Source organism: Phaseolus vulgaris, chromosome 2 (genome assembly GCF_000499845.2).
Source record: "Phaseolus vulgaris cultivar G19833 chromosome 2, P. vulgaris v2.0, whole genome shotgun sequence".
NCBI classification, from domain to species: domain Eukaryota; kingdom Viridiplantae; phylum Streptophyta; class Magnoliopsida; order Fabales; family Fabaceae; genus Phaseolus; species Phaseolus vulgaris.
Genome location: NC_023758.2, coordinates 27,489,165 through 27,511,186, shown reverse-complemented (window position 1 = coordinate 27,511,186; position 22,022 = coordinate 27,489,165). Strand labels below are relative to the sequence as shown.

Genomic DNA, 22,022 nt, shown 5'->3' with positions numbered 1-22,022 from the left:
CCGCGCGACCTAGCTCTCCACCCTAGACCTCGCGCTCACACCGACAACCACCGCGCCGCCCCTGCTACTCGCGCGCCCCTACTACTCGCGCGCCCCTGTGCGCTCCGTGCCGGCCCAGCTCCCCGCGCCGCCCTAGACTCGCGTGCGCCCTAGCCTCGCGCGTGCCCTGCCGCGATTAGCACTCACCCGCGCCGCCTAGCCTCGCACGCGCCTTGCTTTGCCGCGACTAGAGCTCACCCACGGCCCCCTGTGACCAGCGTGGCCTCACGCTGCCACAACCCTGCAACCAGCGCCGCCCCGCTCAACACCAGCGCCATCTTGCTCTACCCCTGCGACCAGTGTTTATATTTTGAGGTTAGTATATGTTTATTTATTATTTAATTATGTATTAAATTTTGATTTATTATATTTTGAGAGTGTTTGTTCTGATTTAGATATTGATTTTATATATTGAATGTACTAAGTCTGAGTCCGAGGGTGTCCGACCTTCGGCAATCTGAATTTAGTTTTTCATGATTAGATATTGATTGCATATATTGAACGAATTTATTCTGAGTCCAGAGGTGTCCGACCTTCGGCAGTTTTGATTTAATTTTCAATGATTATATATTGTTTTGACATATTGAACGCATTGGTTCTGAGTCCGGAGGTGTCCGACCTTCGGCATTTTTGTTTTATTTTTTCATGATTACATATTGAAAGTATTGGTTCTTAGTTTAACAGTTCTATGGATCGGAGTTGGATTAATACATCACGAATAAGTGATACTTACGAAAAAGGGGTGGAAGAGTTCATACAATTCGCAGAACATAATGCCGTTAGTTATAATAATGGAGTAAGGATAAGGTGCCCTTGTATCAATTGTTTAAATGGAAGGATATTGACTGTTTCTGAAATTAGAGAACATCTTTTGTGTGATGGATTTTTGAAAAGTTATACGACATGGACGTGGCATGGTGAATTGTTAGACTTGCCAAGTGTGCACGGAGGTTCGGAGGAAGTTCATTTCTCAATGGATGATAGATTAGAAGACATGATTCGTGACGTGGGAGCAGAATCATTTGCTAATGTAGTTTTTGAAAATATGTCTAATGATGCAGAGACTCCTTTGTATCCTGGTTCAACTAACTTCACACGATTATCAGCAGTGTTAAGGTTGATGAATTTGAAGGCAATGAATGGATGGACCGACAAAAGTTTTACAGAATTGCTTCAATTGCTTAAGGACATGCTTCCAGAAGGAAATACCTTGCCCAATCGAAATTATGAGGCGAAAAAAATACTTTGTCCAATGGGTATGGAGTATAGAAAAATACATTCATGTTCTAACGATTGTATTTTATACAGAAATGAGTATGAAGATTTAAGAAGATGTCCCAGGTGTGGTTTGTCACGCTATAAGGTTAAGGTTGGTCAGAATGATGAAATTGATGAATTGACAAAGGAAGGTCCTCCTGCTAAGGTTGTTTGGTATCTTCCGATAATTCCAAGGCTTAAGCGTTTGTTTGCAAATGCAGATGACGCTAAAAACCTTAGGTGGCATGCAGATAATAGAAAATGTGATGGATTACTTCGTCATCCTGCTGATTCTTTGCAGTGGAAGAATATTGATAAAGAATTTCCTGAATTTGGAAAAGAATCAAGAAACTTAAGACTTGGATTGGCAACTGATGGAATGAATCCCTTTGGAAATTTAAGTAGTAATCATAGTTCATGGCCCGTTTTGTTAGTGATTTACAACTTACCTCCTGCGTTGTGTATGAAGCGCAAATACATGATGTTATCTATGATGATCTCTGGTCCAAAACAACCTGGAAATGACATAGATGTTTATCTTAATCCATTGATTGAAGATTTGAAATTATTGTGGAATGAAGGGGTTGATGTGTTTGACGCGTTTAAAAATGAATCTTTCCGATTGCATGCGATGTTGTTTTGTACTATCAATGACTTCCCTGCATATGGGAACTTGTCAGGTTATAGTGTGAAAGGCCATAGAGCATGTCCAATATGTCAAGACAAGACATCTTATGAGCAGTTGAAACATGGAAGAAAAACCGTGTATCTTGGGCATCGTAGATTTCTAAAGAAATATCATCCGTATCGTCGATTGAAAAAAGCTTTTAACGGATACCAAGAACATGACATTTGTCCCACTCCCTTAAGTGGTGTTGAAATTTATGAAAAAATCAAAAATGTTAATGTGACTTTTGGAAAAATGAAGAAGAAGCAAACGGTGAGTGAAATATGGAAGAAGAGATCAATCTTTTTTGATCTTCCGTATTGGTGTAAGTTGGATGTTAGACACTGTCTAGATGTAATGCACGTAGAGAAGAATGTGTGTGACAGTCTAATAGGAACACTTCTGAACATTAAAGGCAAAACAAAGGATGGTGTGAATGCACGTCTGGATTTGATTGAAATGAATATACGAGAGGAATTGGCACCGAGAGAAGTTGGTAAACGTACATACTTGCCTGCAGCGTGTTACACTTTGTCAAAGAAAGAGAAAACAAGTTTTTGTGAATGTCTTAAAGGTGTTAAGGTACCACAAGGCTACTCTTCAAATGTGAAGAGTCTTGTATCTATGAATGATTTGAAACTAATTGGCTTAAAGTCACATGATTGTCACGCTCTGATGCAACAATTATTACCAGTGGCTATTCGTGGAATCTTGCCCAAAAATGTTAGGCATACAATCACTCGACTATGTTCATTTTTCAATTCCATATGTAGTAAAGAGATTGACTCTCAGAAGTTGGATGAACTTGAAGAAGAAATAATTGTTATCTTGTGTCAACTCGAGATGTTTTTTCCTCCATCTTTTTTTGATATTATGGTACACTTGGTTGTTCATCTTGTAAGAGAAATCAGATTGTGTGGGCCAGTTTATATGCGATGGATGTATCCAGTTGAACGATACATGAAGATTTTGAAGGGATATGTGAAGAATCAATGTCGTCCAGAAGCTTCCATTATTGAAAGATACATTTCAGAAGAATCTATTGAGTTTTGTTCCGAGTACATGTCAAAAGCCAAATGTATAGGAGTTCCTGAAAAAGCTTGGCACTCTCGTAGATTCATAAGTAAATCTTCAAGAGGTGTACATGTCATAAGCAAATCTAGAGAAGAGGTTCTGCAAGCACACTTGTATATCTTGAATAACACTGATGAGGTGTTACCATACTTAGATACACACAAAGACATTGTCAAATATAAAAATCCAAGACAATCAGAAAAATGGGTGTTAATTGAGCATAACAAAACTTTCATGTCATGGTTTAAGCAACAAATAATGAATGATCCATCAGCATCTGAAACATTAACATGGCTTGCAAACGGTCTCAAATTTGATGTTTTATGTTGTTCTGGCTATGAAGTAAATGGTTGTTTGTTTTACACAAAGTCTCGAGATGATAGGAGTACAGTGCAAAATAGCGGAGTCACCTTGGAGGCAGAGTCTATGCAGTTTTCAACTGCAAAGGATCAAAATCCTGTTGTGGGATCAATGCCTTATTATGGTGTCATAGTAGAGATTTGGGAAGTTAATTATACCAAGTTTACTGTACCTGTTTTCAAATGCAAGTGGGTTGACAATAAGACTGGTGTCAAAGTTGATGAATCAGGAATGACTTTGGTTGACTTTCGAAAGATAGGTTATCATGACAAACCATTTATAATGGCACATCAAGCTTCCCAAGTTTTCTATATCCAAGATCCTACGTCTGACCACTGGTCTGTTGTGCTACATGGAAAAAAACAACATAATGACCCAGAAGATACAAACAATGACATTTGTGAGATTGAATCACTTACAAGAACGACCATCAATAAAGAGTACGAGGATGTTGCTGATGTTGTACATGCAACTCGAAATGATCATGATGAAGGAATATATATTTGTATGTACATGTGATTCATGTTTAGTTTTACAATATATTTCATTTTTATTATATTTCATATTCTTGATGCTTATTATATTTTTTTGATAACAGGAACATGGCAGATGATAAAGTTTCCCATTCAAAAACTGGTAGAGGACCTACAAGATTGAAGAATATGTTTAAGAAGATTAGTAAAGATGACAAAATACCTTTGTCTATTGATATCCACACTGGTGTGCCCACTAGGCAACATGCAAAGAAATATAGGAGTTATCTCGGAGTACTTTCTCGTGAAAGGATCTCTATCTTAACTCAGTCTTGGGATCACGTGACTGACCACGAGAAAAACATGATTTGGCAAGATATTCTGGTATGTAACTGTTTTTACTTTGCTAAATCTAAAGTTCTTTTATACTTTGTTTTTGTTTATGAACTAATTCTTTCAAACAATGTAGACACATTACAACATCCCGAATGTGGAAACCTTGAAAGCGAAGGTTCTTTCAGATGTGGGTGTCAAGTTTCGTCAGTTTAAATCAAAATTGACAACAGATTATATATATGGGAAAAGGAAAGAAGAAAATCCTTGTGCAAAATATGCATCCATTGATGAAGAAACTTGGCAGCAGTTTGTCAATATTCGACAAACTGAAAAATGGCAGGTTAGTATCACTTTTATATTTGAATATAGTTTATATTAACGTATTACTAAATTTTGAGTGTTATGATAGGAGGTTCGAAACAAAGCAAAAGCCAATCAGGCACATAATGATACCCCACACCTATTGTCTCGTGGTGGTTATAAGTTGCTAGAGCAGAGGATGCTTGAAGAAAAGATTAAAGCACGTTCTACTTCCATTGAGGAAATGAATAGTGTAGATTCTTTAAGACCTCCATCCCCACCACTCCGACATGAGATGTGGAAGGGTGCCCGTATAAACACATTAGGGACATGGAGTTCTAAGTCTACAGAAGAAACAGTTGAACGCATTGTAAGTTTGACAATTTCTTTTCAATGTGTTATTTTAAATTCTATGTGTTATTTTAAATTCAATGTGTTGAAGTTTGTCAATTTCTTTTCATTTGTTTTAGGATTCTCTTAATGAGCAATCAACACAGGGGACTTTTAAACCATGTGGTCGCAATGATATTCTTAATGTTGCTCTCGGACGACCTGAACACCCTGGACGTGTTCGTGTAGCTGGATATGGGGTTGGGATTCGGTCATACTTTGGACCTCCATCACACAGCAAGGAACAATTGTCCAATGAACCTAGCCAAGAGTATTTACTACAACTACGTGAGCAGTTAAAGGCTGAGGTAACTCAAGAGCTTAAAGAAAGCTTCATGGAGGAGTTTAGTGCGCGAATGGAAATGGAGTTCAAAAAGCGGTTGGAGGGTTTAGGACACTCACAGCAACCACCTACTATGGTAGAAGATGAACCACCTCCGCCTCCTATTAAGAAAGTCAGCACTAAAGGGAGTTGTTCGGCAGTTGATCTATCAGGGGATGACTTTGGCTCAACTAGCCAATGCGAATTATATGTTGAGTGTAATTCCTCAACCCGATTCGTTGCCTTGGGTAAGTGTTATGAAGGGGTCACAATGTTACACAATGTGCCTCTTTCTTCTAATTTGATGAAGGTCACGGTGGAGAAGGTCCTTTATGGTGATCTTGCAGTTCCTGTGTCGACATCAGAGGTGACAATTGTGGCAGAGGCATTACATACTTTCGTTGCCTGGCCTAGACATCTCGTCAGACCTATAGACTCTATGGTATATATTTGCACTAATACTAATACAATTATGATATATTACATTCTAACTAATTTAAGTATTTTTTGTTTTGATGAGTAGCAGGAATCTAAGACAAATTTGCCTCTGGGAAAGAAGAAAATAGTCTCCATTGATGATCCTCTGGCGGCATTGGTGGAAGTTGCTACAGCTTTAGATACAACCGTCTTAGAGGTTCCATGGGATGCCAATGTTTTTGGAAGGCATAGTAATCTACCGTTGTACGTTCACATGTCTGATTTGTTGGACCTTGCATCCGGAGATCAAGAGATTAAGATAACAGTTCTGCAATTATGGATGATGTAAGTTCAAATTTTAAATTCTTTATACTTTTGATTTATTAAATATACTAGTACTAACTTATTGAAATTTAGGTATCTTTCTGGATTATGCTTTGATGAGGGGAAACATAATATATATGGGTTTTTAGACCCTCAAATCACTCAATCAATTGGAAACAAGAAGTCGGAAACACAAACATACATCACCACTGCCTTAAAGAATGGTGGAAAACACATTTATTTTGCTCCGTACATCCATGAGTAAGTTCTTATTTATTAAATAAGTTTTAATAAATTATTGAAATAAGAGAAACTAATTAACTGATTTGTTATACAGGCGTCATTGGCAACTATTGATCATATCTGTTCAAGATCATACCGCTGCATGGTTTTGCTCTTTGCATAAAAAACCTCCTGCCTATTTTAAAAACATTATAGATAGGTACGACAGTTTCATTTAACATTTATTATTACTTATATATTATATAATGTTATGTATTCTAACATGAAATCTTATTATTTTAGTGCTTACTCTGGATATAATATGTTGTGTGGGAGAAGAACTTCAAATGCACAAAAACTCACTTGGATGTACCTTAAGGTATTTAAAGTATATTTGTTCACTTAATTTAATGTGTTTCACTCATTCATTTAATACATTTATTTTCACATGCAGTCCAACAGGCAACCTCAAAATTATGAGTGCGGTTATTATGTTATGCAGTGGATGTTGACTATTTTACAAGCTGAAATTATGAAAGGTTGGGATAAGGTAATACCTCAATACAATAAACACTTTAAAATTTGAGATTTATTAATCATGCACTAATTCAAAATATTTCAAATGTCACAGTTGTTCAACGACCAACACCCGCTAGATTTAGAAGCATTGGAGTATGTGAGAACAACATGGTCAAAGTATTTTGTAACCATGTATAACACTCTAGTATAGATAAATCATTACAATGACAAATTTTTTCATATATTACCAAACTTTTTTGTATTATGTTATAATTTGTTGTATGTAATTTTTATATTTAAATTATGATTTGAAATGTTTTTATTTTCTGGAATTGAAAACTTTATGCAGGTTATTTGAGATTTTTTAAAAAATAAAATTTTTTATTTTTTTTAAACAGTACTTATAACGACGGTTCCTAGAGGAACCGTATTTGAAAGTCACGTAATTTTTTTTTGAAAAAATAGAAACCACTTATAACGACGGTTTTCACAACCGTCGTTATAAGTCCATACCTTTTAACGACGGTTCCCAGAACCGTCGTTAAAAAATCATATCTTTTAACGACGCCTGTAATAACGACGGTTCTGGAACCGTCTTTAAATGTCGATTTTAACCGTCGTTAATTTACCTTTTTGTACTAGTGATAATTATATTGAATATATTTAAATGTTTTTGGTGAAACACAAATTTAAAATAGAAAACTGTTTGAGAAATTTTAATAAAATAACTTAAAAGGCGATTTAACCAGAAAATTAAATTGATCAGAAATATAAAAAAAGAAACTGATTTAATGTTGCACTCCTTTTATTAAAAATGGAGTATTCTACATCAAACTTTGTGTTTGAAATTCTCCAACAAAATAAAAGAATAAAGAGGAGATATAAAATTGTTTTTATATTATTAAAACCCTAGTTTTCGAAGTAATTTACAGAAAGAATTTTGGAGTGACTTTTGATCATAAACCAGGTACCTATTCACATCTTGGGGTCAAAATCACTGTATCAAACTCTTTATGTAAAGTTCTTGACATTTTCATGTTTTACACTCCTATAAATTATCACATTTTGATGTTAGTCTTTTATAAATATTTTTGTTCCTACTGGTCCTTGATAAACTATTTTCTTATTTAGTCTTTTTTTTATTGTCTTTCATAGTTTTGTGATAACATGACCCTTAGCAAGACATCATCACTTAAATAAGACCAACAAGTATATTTTTATTTAGTCCTCGACAAATTATATTTTGTATTTAGTTCTACAACTGTGACTCAACTGTGACTCATCATCCAATTCTTGTCTATGATTATGTTGTCTTAGAGGTAAAAACAAATTAAATTGATGAGATAAAAACAAATTCTCTAATAAAAAATACAAAATTATATACCAACTTGAGGAAACAAAGCAAGTAATAATTCAACAATTAAATTGATTGAATAAAAACTTGAATCTAAGTCTAGATGCGATAAATAGCACGGATAAATCACAAGAAGAGATAAATAATTACTGTTTGAAAACTAAGCTCAAGTTCTAAGGTGTTCTGTTGTGTTAATGTGTTTTATTATTTTCCCATAATAAATTCTACTGTAATGTTATTACTATTGATGACATTATAAATTCTAAACCCTCCACAATCGTCATAATTATATATATTATTTTTCTTGTTTTCTATGCTTAAAACATTACTAGTACTTTTACTGATCACCATTGTCATCAGAATAAATTTTTACTGGTACAATTTTTGTTGTTTACTATGCTTAAATCATTACTAGAACAAATTTAAATTTAAATTTAATTAAGAATATCTAAATATATGAGGTAGTTAAAATTAAAATATATTATTATTATATTATTAACTTAATTTTCCTAATACCTAATAAAAAAATATGTTCATATAAAATTTAAAATAAATTATTAATATATGTTATCGTGTTTCAAATAATTTTTACAGTTTCGATGGGTTTTATAAAGTAAGAAATTTGAAACTTTCGAAATCAATTATTTAAAATCTCTTTTCAATAAATTTATCAAACAACACTTAATTATAATTATAATCGGGTATATATATATATATATATAATCAACTACAAAATTAATCCTAAATTTGTCGGTGAACACTGTAGCATGACAATTATTACATTTGAAGCAGTCAAACAAAAGTCAGTTTATTTATTTCCCACCACTCTGTCTTCTCAATTATTTTGCATATCCAACACAACTTAAGCACAGAAAATTAAATGAGTTTCAAATCAGTGCAACAAACATTTTTAAAGAAATTCTTCATCACTCTTATCTACCTCTCTTCTCCAACCTTTCCTTTATTCAACTCTCCTTTCTTCCTATGGCCGAGGTTTTACTGGGAGTCGTCATTGAAAATTTGGGATCTTTTGTTCAAAAGAAACTCGCAACTTATTGGGGTGTTGACCAGCAGACTCAGAAGCTTTCCAGCAATCTCACTGCAATCCGTGCTGTCCTCAGAGACGCTGAGAGAGAGCAACTAAGAAAGCATGCTGTGAAGAATTGGCTGCAAAAACTCACAGATGCAGCATATGTGCTGGATGATATCTTGGATGCATGTTCAATTCACTCCACAAAGATGCACTCTCATGATCGACATACTTCATGCCTATCCCCTCTCCATCCTAAGGACATTTTCTTTCGTTTTCATATTGGAAAGCGGATGAAAGACATCACTCAAAGATTTCATGACATTCATCAAGAAAAGAGCAGCTTTAATTTAGAATCTGGGGTCACCGAGGTGGAAACAGTGGATGATGATTGGCGCCAAACTAGCTCTGACATTACAGAACCTACACTCTATGGCAGAGACCAGGATCGGGAGCAAATTGTAAAGTTTCTTCTGGAAGATGCCAGTAACAGTGAAGACCTCTCCGTCTATCCCATAGTTGGTATGGGTGGACTCGGCAAAACAACACTTGCCAAGCAGGTCTTCAATGATCACAGGGTATGCAACCATTTTGACTTGACAATTTGGGTTTGTGTTTCTGATGATTTCAACATCAAGACAATACTACAATCCATCATAGAATGTTGCACTGGACAAAACCCCAATCTCAATACCTTAGAAGCAGTGCGGAAAAGGGTTGAAGAAGTGTTGCAGAACAAGAGGTATTTACTTGTTCTTGATGATGTGTGGAATGAAGACCAAGAGAAATGGAAGCAGTTGAAGGGGAAGTTGTTGTGTGCAAGGGCAGCAAAAGGAGCTACCATTTTGGTCACCACTCGACTCCAGGAAGTTGCTTCTATCATGGAGACGCATCCTGCTTACCATTTGACAGAATTGTCAGGAGACGACAGTTGGTCATTGTTCAAACACCATGCGTTTGCTCAAAACAGAGAAGAAATAGAAGAGCTTGTGGCAATTGGCAGAGTGATAGTGAGAAGATGCGTTGGTTCGCCACTTGCAATCAAAACACTGGGAAGTCTTTTGCGTGATAAAAGTGAGGTAAGCCAGTGGGAAAATGTAAAAGAAAGTGAGATTTGGAATATACGAGAGGAAAGTAGTTCTATGACAAGCGAGGAAAATTCTATCATGCGTGCTTTGAAACTGAGCTATTCTAATTTGGAGTTGTCTCTTAGGAGATGCTTTTCTTTTTGTGCAATTTTCCCCAAAGATTTTGAAATAGGCAAGGATGATCTAATTCATCTCTGGATGGCTAATGGGTTTATTAAATCTGAAGGAAGTGTAGAAGTGGAGGATGTTGGAAATAAAGTGTGGAAAAAATTATACCGTAGATCATTTTTTCAAGAAGCAAAGTCTGATGAGATTGGTATGATTAGAAGTTGCAAGATGCATGATCTATTTCATGATCTTGCCCAGTCTATTATGGGTGAAGAATGTGTGGTTATTGAGAAAGGAAGGTTCACTCAGTTGCCAACTAGAGTTCACTATCTAAACTTGTTAAATTATAAGGTGTCTGTTGATATTACTGCTTTCAGGAAAGTTGAATCCTTGCGGACTTTTATGGATTTTGGTGATATTGGCCTGGTGCCATCAAACAATTGTCTTCGAGTGTTACGTACACGTCATTTTTCGTTACTCAAGGATATAGGACATTTGAGATACTTGAGTTTGGAATGGAGTTTGGGATCAAGCTTATATAACATAAGTTTTCAGTTGCCGAAATTGCAAATATTGAAACTGGAAGGCTTCCGTGACCTTAGGCTGCCCAAAGAATTGACGCAATTACAGGATCTAAGACATATTATGATTGATGAGTGTGATGTAAAAGAGATGCCTCCGAATATTGGCAAGTTAAGGAATCTAAGAACACTGAACACTTTCGTTGTGGGATCAAAGGCAGGGTGTGGGTTAGCAGAGTTGCATAGCTTAAAGCTGGGAGGCAAGCTGAGCATTGAAGGCCTTGAGAACGTTCCCAATGAATCGGACGCTAAAGAAGCAAATTTGATTGATAAGAAGGACTTGAATGACCTAAAGTTGTCATGGGGTGGTAGTGCTAATTCAGAAGGTAGTAATGTGAACGTTGAGAGAGTACTGGAAGCCCTGCAACCTCCCTCAACTCTGAAGAGTTTTTGGATGGAAGGATATAAGAGGAGACAGTTATCGAGTTGGATGAGAAATTGTACAGTTCTGAGAGACTTGGTGTTAGTTAAACTCTTGGATTGTGACAACTGTGAGGAGCTTCCTCCACTTGGTAAACTACCACAATTGAAAATACTAGACGTGCGGGGAATGAAAAATGTGAAGTGGATAGGTGGTGAGTCGTATGATGGTGTGGAGGAGAAGGCATTTCCATTGTTGGAGAAATTGAGTGTGGAGAAATTACCAAAATTGGAGAGGATGTCGAGGGAAGAAGGAGTAGAGATGCTCCCTCGTCTTTCTGAATTAACAATTGATTGCGTCTCCAACCTTAAATTTCCACGTCTTCCTTCTGTTGAGAAGGTATGTATTTGCGAAGCGACTTCTTTCATGGAAGGGGTTGTGGAGAATATGCCTTGTTTAAAGACCTTGTTTGTTGCAAACATTAAAGAACTGGTGGTATTACCCGACCAACTACAGCATCTAACCATTGAAAATTGTAATGATTTGGAGTATTTTTCAGAACACGTGTTGGAAGGTCTGACCTCACTTCGAAATTTGAGTATTAAGAACTGTAAGAAATTAAAATCCCTATCTGAAGGTGTGCGACATTTGACATGTCTGAAGACTTTGAGTATCATGGATTGTCCAGAGGTGGTGACTCTACCAAGCAATATGACCCAACTAACTGCCCTTCAGTTTGTTAGAATCGAGGGTTGCTCCACATCACCCTATGGCTTACAATGTGTCCCCTCCCTACGAATTTTGGTTATATTATATTGTATGTGTACTTCATTGCCGGAGTGGGTGGGAGACATGACTTCTCTTCAAAATTTAAGGATTTGGTACTGTAGGGAGTTGAGGTCAGTACCGAGTAGCATTCAACGCCTCACCAACTTGTCTTCTTTAGAAATATACGGATGTCCTTATCTGGATAAGCGGTGCAAGAGGGAAACGGGAGAGGATTGGCAGTACATAAAGCATATTCCAGAAATAAAACTCGTCACACTCTGAGAGGAAAAGACTTCAACATTTAGTGGTAAGTGAATGATTGTATCATTTTCTTTAATTTCTCTTCATTGTGTGAGTCTATGCATACATTAATGTTCGTAATTGCGTGCAGAAAGCATCGAGCGATCATCTCGCTCATGGAACTGCTTCAAACCTGCCATCAAAGTAGATGAGTAAATGACTGATAAATTTATAAAATGCAGATTTGAAATTTCCCTTTATATTATTAATGTGCTTCAATTAATCAACTGTTGCTGTTATTCTGTACAGCTTTGAGTGATATTGGTGGATGAATTGTATATATTGGTGCTGAGTTTAACAGTGCCCTGTATGCTACAATCTCTGAAAACATCAACTTGGTCTGCCTTCTACCTATGTCTTTTATTTTTTTATGATACCTTTAAGTGCCTGTAAGCAAAGGTGCATTCATCATGTACATCTTTTAGTACGAAGATGGGATTACATTCTACCAATCATTCATCCATTGCTATCCTAAAGTCAGGATTTCTAACTACTGCAGGATTTAATGTCTAAAATTTCTCTGCTATGATCCTGCTGCTTATATTTCACACTTCCATGAACTATACTCAAATAAGATTAAGGGGCCTTAAACACCAAAATCTCTAGCACTTCATAGAGAAAAGTCCCTTTGTTCCATGTTTTTTCGCTTCACACTCATCATGCATCATATCCAAAACTGCATGCTGTTGCTCTGTATAGCTTTGACTGATATTGGTGAATGAATTGTATATATTGGTGCTCAGTTTAACACTGCCCTCTATGCTACAATCTCTGTAAACATCAACTTCGCCTGCCTTCTGCATAAGTCTTATATTATTTTTTTTTACTGATTGCGTATTGTTTAATGGATTGAATAAATTTTTCTTATACAAATGAATGTTAAAAAAATTTGAATGATTATTTAATGCAAACTCATTTATTTAACCTAGATTTTGTGGGACAAATACAGTTTATAAAAATTAAAATCCATTTAAAATACAGAGTACACAAAGTTTTATCATGCAAATTTTTGTGGATAGAGACTTGTGGACTTAAAAAGAGAGACTCATCTGTACGTAAAATATACAGTAATTAAAATATAGTTGAACAAATATGACTCAGTTATTTCCAGTTCTAAAATAAAGGGTCTTTATGATAAATTATTTGACTATAATAGTTTTTATATTTAAAGAATTTTTTTAGTTAAAAGTATTCTTTAAAAGTCATATGTTCAGGTATAAATAACTAAAATGTTACTTTTTTTATTTCTATGTAGTAGTGCTTATATGTATGTTTTATTATTCACTCAATTGTTTATCGTTGTATTATAAATTACAACAGAATTAAGAAAAAAGTTATAAAATTTTGTGATTGATTTAATTAATTATAATAAGTTAAAATTATTTTTTAATTAAAATTTGTAAAATTATTATTTTGTCATTGTGTTAAAAAAAATTAGAATGAGAGTTGATTACTTATTTATATATATTATACGACTTTACTTAAAATATTTCCCCCGTGATATGAGAATTCGGTTGAAAAATAATTATAAATTATTTGACACTGTGCTTACATATAAAAATGTAAAAAATATATATTTAAAAAATAAATTTGAAGATTAAATAACTTAAAAAAATTCAAATTAAAACCGTAATTTAAATAAGTGTATATTAATTTCAAAATATTTTCATAATCATATTTACACCTTAACTTAAATTCATATAAATTTTAATCTCTATAAATTTCAATCTCATATATACAAATGGTGGATTAACCTATTTTCCATTTCGAATCAATTATTCAGATTGGAAATGATATATATGTTATTTGATCAAATTTCTTTTCTTTTTTTCAAAGACATATAGAAACAACATATTCCATTGAAAATTATGTTTTCTTTTTAACTAAACACACACTGTGAAATCAATACCAAAACAATTGATTATTTATAGAAAATATGTACATATTTCATACAAATTGTTTTTTAAAAAAGTGAAAATCTAAGTTTTAGATTAAAAAGCCAACTTTAAATTCTATTAAAATGTCATATTACATTTACTGGTTTGCTTAATACAATTATCTAACTTCTCTATAATTGAATAAAAGTTTTATTGTTATACAAAAAATCATATCATTCTTATTAACTTAATCAAATCAAATTTAGTTATTTTTAATAATCATAATTTTTAAACTTCAAAGTTTCTTATCTTATTGGATTGAATGTAATCAATAATTTATAATATGAGAATTATTTATTATTTTATTAATTGGATCACAACAAGACATAAACTTTTGGTATATTATAAATGATTTTTTTTATCGGCAATAATAACAGTGCTATAAATGATGAGTACCTAGTAAAAGTGTGTAACAAATTAAACTATGACTATTTAATCTTCATGCAAACCACATTTCAACCATGGATGACGTGTATGGAAATAAAAGTGTTTGAGAGTTTACTGGTTGATGTTTATACCAATACAAGAAGAAGGGATTTTTAAAAAGGCAAGAGTATATTTTTAATGTCATCTCCTCTAGATGTCTTTGCACGACTTTCTTCACACAAATGCAAGGATTGCTCCTCTAGATGTATTCACTCTCGTGTCTCCATTTCTTTGCACAATTGCTCATACACACTAAAGAGTAACTTATCTCTCTTTTCCAAAAAAACACTACTCCTTGAATACAAACACAATGTAAATTTGGATGTGAAAAGTCTTATTTTATTTTATTATGTTTTTTTGGTAGACACATGATACAAGAAAATGATTAATTTGATAAGTTAGAACACTTATCACATGCAATACGTTGCTAAATAGACATATGCACACTATGAAGAAGAAGAAAATATAAACAAACAAATATGCATGAAAAGAGGTCCTAAGAAAAAAAAAAGTTTGTATAATATAGTTACAAACTAATATTTCTTCGTACTAATCCTAATTAAAATGAAAATGTTTAACTTAAATTTAACAAATTAGATACTAGAAACTTAAAATTTAAGTTTCGTAATAATTTTTTTAAAGTGAACGAGTAAATAAATTAGTTTATTTTACCTTGTGAGTGACCCCTTTATCTTGATCCAATAAGTCCAATTCCCTTTCTCACCTCTACTTACAACACCACCATCTTATTATCTTATTATTATTATTATTATCATTGTTATTATTGTTGTCACCATCATAGTTGAGGCAGCAACTTGTTTCATGGAAGGGGTTGGGGGAGAATATGGGTTGTCTAAAGAAGCTGCTAATTGCATCCATGAAAGATCTGAAGGTACTGCCATAGCAACTGAGTAGGGTGTGGGTGCACTACAGGAACTAAGGATATTGGGATGTGAGGAATTGTGATCAGTACCAAGTAGCTTTCAATGTCTGAAGAAGCTGTACAACAGGGAAACGGGGAAAGCATGGGTAAATTTAGTTTGTTTGACTATATGGTTGAGTATGAGTGTGTCATGTCCAAGTGACCAGAACTCTTTTTCTATTCTCACAACTGCATCTTTCATTGTTTGTGATTGCATCACATGAGCAATCTTTGGATTCTACTTCTTAAAAATATGAGCAATCTCTTCGTTGCATCGACTTGAGACTGAGTGACTGTGTACAATGATTAATGCATTAGTAGTTTTTTATCGAATCAATTCTCTTGGCTCAAGGTTGTGTACTATCATATATTCCCTATTAATCAACTATTGAATCATTCATATTGATACGAGTTTTACACCTATAATCTTCTATTAGTTTTTGTCTCATTGACTTAAGGTTGTGTACTTAAGATTTGTGTTGATATAGTATGATTGAAATCAAATGATTATTCCTACATGTTTGTGTCTTAAATAAACAGTTCAGGATACACTAATCTCGAATGTCTTGAAACAAACTCTTGATAAATTAGATCACTCTAGTCATGCCATCCTAAAACTTAGGGGATAAGTCAATAACGTTTGAACTTGTACATCACACTTGTTGGAAAGATCATAATTAATTCTCCCCCTTTGGTGTAGATACAAAATGGACACTTGCACAAGCAATAAGCAAACAAAGAAAATAGAACAAAATAGAATAATGACACTCATGTTTCCACTAAGAAAGTAGGATTACAATAATTGTTTCTCTCACTCTATAAGGATAACACTCAATTTCACCTAACAAAGATGGAATACAATGTTTCTCTAGCATCTCACTAGGATTTATAATCTCACATTATGGTGGATATCAATTCTCTCAATGTTGTTCTTCTCTCTTGCTTGCATCTCTTTCTCACAAGTTCCCTTTATATAGAGAAAGAGAGGAAGACTTCTTCATAGAAAAATAATGGATAATTAATGTTTGTCTTATTTTCAAAATACCTTGAAATACTATCTTCAACTTTCTAGGCTGAGCTTCAAAGTCTTCAAAGAGATATAATTTCAAGACTTTGGAATGTCATCATTGAATATACTCAATGGATCAATTACCAATATTCATTGGTTATGTCCCCCATTAAATTAAGGAGGGAGAGATTCCCAACAACATTTAACTACGAAACTAAACAAAAGGGAGGATTCACTTTAAAGGCAGAAATCAAAAAATAAAAATTAATTAAAAATAGAAAATGAGATAAAAAAAATTACATTACTCTTTCTTTATATAGTTTTCTTTATATAGTTGCAAAGATTTACAAAGAATAGATTTAATCTATTAAAATAGAAAAATCGATATTTATAAATATAATTTATTAATATTTATATTTTTAGTATAATAAAATAAATTATATAATATGAAATAATAATAATATAGTAATAATAATTAGAGCTTTATATGTTCTTTTTAGTTTCTTTTTCTCTTTATAATTATTTTATTTTGCCTTTATACGAAAAGTTAAACCTTTTCAAGTGATTCTTTTGTAAAAAAATAATAGAATAATGATTGTTAAAATAATAATATTGTTATTATTAAAATAAAAACAGTAAAACATTAGTAAAATAAATCTTGATAATAGATTTATAAAATAATTATAATAATAAGATAATTGTAAACATAAAATAATATAAATAATAAACAAGAATAATACAAATAGACAAAATGAAATAACCATAATAATAATAATAAAATTATATTTTATTATTTATTAAAATTAATTTATGATAACAAAGGTAATTCAGTGTTTATATATAAATATAATTTTATTTTTTTTATCTCAATATTTTTATTATTATAAAAACCAATATGATTTTTTCCCATTATATGTTTTATGCGGACATGAATAAAGAAAGAAAATGAATACAAATAATTTATTAAGAGTCCCGATCGTGTCACATAATAGTCAATCTAATAAACACGTGGACAATAGAATTAATAATTGTGCAAAAAAAGCCTTAAAAAATATTTTGTTAAATAATTAAATAAAAAAAAATTGTTGAATGATCAAAACAAAAATCAATAATATATTAAGCTGGGAAAACTATTATTATTTTGACTTACTGATGAAAAGAAGCATAGATGAGATAAAATATGATAATACACCTATTCAGCATTTGGTAGTACAGTCGGCAGATAACGAACCCCACATAGAGATAACTTACACATAATTTGAAAAAGTATTTTCCCCTAATTAATAACTTATAAATAATTCTGTATTTTTATTTTATGAAATATATTAGACAAAAGAGTTGACTCATTCTATGAACACTCTTCGTCAACAAAAGCAAAGAGGGGCCACTTGGGAAGGAAGAAAACAACTTTTTCTTGCCAATTGATCATTTTCTAAGATCATCACAAAATATCCTTCCAATCACTGTTAGCACTCTTCCCCGTACATCCTTCTCCACAACCACGATCATCCAAAAAAACTGTCCTTTCTGCAAATGGCTGAGGCTTTGCTGGGAATTGTAATTCACAACTTGCAATCTTTTGTCCAAGACCAACTTGCAACGTTTTGGGGTGTTGACCAACAGACTCAGAAGCTTTCCAGCAATCTCACCGCAATCCGTGCTGTCCTCAGAGATGCTGAGAAAAAGCAAATAACAAGCGAGGTCCTCAAGAATTGGCTGCAGAAACTCACTGATGCAGCATATGTGCTGGATGATATCTTGGATGAATGTTCAATTCACTCCACAAAGATGCACTCTGATGATGGACATAGTTCATGCCTATCCCCTCTCCATCCTAAGGAAATTCTCTTTCGTTTCAATATTGGCAAGAGGATGAAAGACATCACCCAAAGATTTCATGACATTCATGAACAAAAGAGCAGGTTTAATTTAGAACTTGGGGTCACCGAGGTGCAAACAGTGGATGATGATTGGCGCCAAACTAGCTCTGACATTACAGAACCTACACTCTATGGCAGAGACAAGGATCGAGATCAAATTGTGAAGTTTCTTCTGAAAGATGCAAGTAACAGTGAAGACCTCTCCGTATATCCCATAGTTGGTATGGGTGGACTTGGCAAAACAACACTTGCCAAACAGGTCTTCAATGATCACGAGGTATGCAAACATTTTGACTTGACTATTTGGGTTTGTGTTTCTGATGATTTCAACACGAAGACGATACTACAATCCATCATAGAATGTTGCACTGGACAAAATCCCAATCTCAATACCTTAGAAGCAGTGCGGAAAAGGGTTGAAGAAGTGTTGCAGAGCAAGAGGTATTTACTTGTTCTTGATGATGTGTGGAATGAAGACAAAGAGAAATGGAAGCAGTTGAAGGGGAAGTTGCAGTGTGCAAGGGCAGAAAAAGGAGCTACCATTTTGGTCACCACTCGACTCCAGGAAGTTGCTTCCACCATGGAGACGCACCCTGCTTACCATTTGACAAAATTATCAGAAGACGACAGTTGGTCATTGTTCAAACACCATGCGTTTGGAGCAAACAGAGAAGAAATAGAAGAGCTCGTGGCAATTGGCAGAGAGATGGTGAGAAAATGCGTTGGTTCGCCACTTGCAATCAAAACACTGGGAAGTCTTTTGCGTGATAAAAGTGAGGTAAGCCAATGGGAAAATGTAAAAGAAAGTGAGATTTGGAATATACGAGAGGAAAGTAGTTCTATGACAAGTGAGGAAAATTCTATCATGCGTGCTTTGAAACTGAGCTATTCTAACTTGGAGTTGTCTCTGAGGAGATGCTTTTCTTTTTGTGCAATTTTCCCCAAAGATTTTGAAATAGACAAGGAAGAACTAATTCATCTCTGGATGGCTAATGGATTTATTAAATCTGAAGGAAACGTAGAAGTGGAGGATGTTGGAAATAAAGTGTGGAACAAATTATACCGTAGATCATTTTTTCAAGAAGCAAAGTCTGATAAGCTAGGTATGATTAGAAGTTGCAAGATTCATGATCTATTTCATGATCTTGCCAAGTCTATTATGGGTGAAAAATGTGTGGTTATTGAGAAAGGAAGGTTGACTCAGTTGCCAACTAGAGTTCACTATGTAAGCTTGTCAAATTCTAAGGTGTCAGTTGATATGACCGCTTTCAAGAAAGTTGAATCCTTGAGGACTTTTATGGATTTGGGTGATATTGGCCTGGTGCCATCAAACCATTGTCTCCGAGCATTGTGCACAACTTCTTATTGGTTGTCCCCAGTCAATGATTTAGCACATTTGAGATACATGAGTTGGAATAGGGGTTCGGGAGCAGGCTTACATAACTTAATTTGTAAGTTGCCGAAATTGCAAATATTGAAACTACAAAATATGAAGCAACTTAGGCTGCCCAAAGAATTGACGCAATTACAGGATCTAAGACATATTGTGATTAATAATTGTGAGTCAATATCAAAGATGCCTCCGAATATTGGCAAGTTAAGGCATCTAAGAACACTGAACACTTACGTTGTGGGTTCAAAGGCAGGGTGTGGGTTAGCAGAGTTGCATAGCTTAAAGTTGGGTGGCACGCTGAGAATCGAAGGCCTTGAGAATGTCCCAAATGAATGGGATGCTAGACAAGCAAATTTGATTGGTAAGAAGGACTTGAATATCCTACACTTGTCATGGGGTGGTAGTGCTAATTCAAAAGGTAGTAATGTTGACATTGAGAGAATACTGGAAGCCCTGGAACCTCCCTCAAGTCTAAAGAGTTTTGGGATGAAAGGATATCAGGGGAGACGGTTATCGAGTTGGATAAGAAATGGTGCAGTTCTGAGAAACTTGGTGGAAGTTAAACTCTTGGACTGTGAAAACTGTGAGGAGCTTCCTCCACTTGGTAAACTACCACACTTGAAAAGGCTAGAAGTGAGTGGAATGAAAAATGTGGAGTGGATAGATGGTGAGTCGTATGATGGTGTGGAGGAGAAGGCATTTCCATCGTTGGAGAAATTGAAGGTGGAGAATTTACCAAAATTAGAGAGGATGTTGAGGGAAGAAGGAGTAGAGATGCTCCCTCGTCTTTCCCAATTACATATTGGTGGCATCTCCAACCTTACATTTCCATGTCTTCCTTCTGTTGAGGAACTTCGTGTTGAGAAGATTGACGAAGCGGCTTCCTTGATGGAAGGGGTTGTGGAGAATATGCCTTGTCTAAAGACCTTGTTTATTGGAAACATTAAAGGACTAGTGGTATTACCTGACCAACTCAGCGGGTTGGGTTCACTACAGGAACTACACATTCAATGTTGTTATGATTTGGAGTATTTCCCAGAACATGTGTTGGAAGGTCTGACCTCTCTTCGAATTTTACACATTTTATTATGTTATAACTTTAAATCCTTATCTGAAGGTGTCCGATATCTAACATGTCTGGAGAGTTTGAAGATCAGGTATTGTCCAGAGCTGGTGACTCTACCAAACAATATGACCCAACTAACTGCTCTTCGGATTATCTCAATCATGGGTTGCTCCACATTACCGTATGGCTTACAATGTGTCCCCTCCTTAAGAACTTTGAATATAACAAATTGCACGTCTACTTCACTGCCGGACTGGCTGGGAGAGATGACTTCTCTTCAAAACTTACACATTTGGGACTGTGAGAAGCTGAGGTCAGTACCGAGTAGCATTCAACGCCTCACCAACTTGTCTCTTTTATATATAAGCGAATGTCCATATCTGAAGAAGCGGTGCAAGAGGGAAACGGGAGACGATTGGCAATACATAAACCACATTCCAGAAATACAACTTTTTTCCAAAACGAAACCGACTTTTTTGTGGTAAATTCAAGAGTGTTTTGTTTACTTCTCTCCCTAATGTGTCACTCTGTCCTTCAAAAATTGGGTAGCCTTTTGCGTAGTGTATATACTGAATAATAAAACAAGGTTTCAGTTTTACCCACTTTTATGTTTGATGTCTTCCCATTTCATAAAATGTATCTTATGATTTAGCTTAGACAGTAATGTTTTTGTCCAGATAAAGTAGTAAAAGGAAATCAGTTTTTTTATATGCACTTTCTAGGTGATATAATGCCTGTTATAAAATCATCTTATTCTTTCTTTAACCTCTTTTTTTTTCTAGAATGAAGATATGGCTCGTATTCTTTTTAATGCTCTACCAAATTCATATTAACACTTCTAGGATGTTATTTCGTTTGGAAGAGATCAAACAATCACTTTTCATGTGCAGTGCTCAATTCAAATAAAGAAATCTCAAAAAGCGGAAGATATGACTACTAAAAATAATGCAGAATGTTTGAATATTATGTAGGGCAGATCAGAGAAAAGAAATTCCAAACTAAACAAGCATAGATCTAAATCCATAAATCAATCACAAAGCAAGTTTAAATGTTTTCATTGTCATAAGAAAACATGCCTTAAAAAGGATCTACCCTGAGA

General features: G+C 34.4%; 3 protein-coding genes across 3 annotated transcripts; all 3 read left to right on the top strand.

The window, feature by feature from the left end:
• The first annotated feature begins 727 nt into the window (after positions 1–727).
• LOC137809304 (uncharacterized) lies at positions 728–7,058 on the top strand. The gene is made up of 9 exons (XM_068610434.1): positions 728–1,130; positions 1,458–3,909; positions 4,077–4,254; positions 4,340–4,546; positions 4,616–4,876; positions 4,977–5,660; positions 5,742–5,819; positions 6,636–6,731; positions 7,050–7,058. The coding sequence occupies exons 1-9, from the start codon at positions 728–730 to the stop codon at positions 7,056–7,058; spliced, it is 4,368 nt and encodes a 1,455-aa protein (XP_068466535.1).
• Positions 7,059–8,913: 1,855 nt separating this feature from the next.
• On the top strand, positions 8,914–12,549 carry LOC137811172 (putative disease resistance protein RGA4). Its single transcript, XM_068612799.1, has 2 exons — positions 8,914–12,297; positions 12,382–12,549. The coding sequence occupies exon 1, from the start codon at positions 9,039–9,041 to the stop codon at positions 12,270–12,272; it is 3,234 nt and encodes a 1,077-aa protein (XP_068468900.1). The 5' UTR covers positions 8,914–9,038; the 3' UTR covers positions 12,273–12,297; positions 12,382–12,549.
• A 5,404-nt stretch (positions 12,550–17,953) lies between these two features.
• Positions 17,954–21,525, top strand: LOC137811169 (putative disease resistance protein RGA4). Its single transcript, XM_068612796.1, has one exon. The coding sequence runs from the start codon at positions 18,118–18,120 to the stop codon at positions 21,406–21,408; it is 3,291 nt and encodes a 1,096-aa protein (XP_068468897.1). The 5' UTR covers positions 17,954–18,117; the 3' UTR covers positions 21,409–21,525.
• The last annotated feature ends 497 nt before the right edge of the window (positions 21,526–22,022 follow it).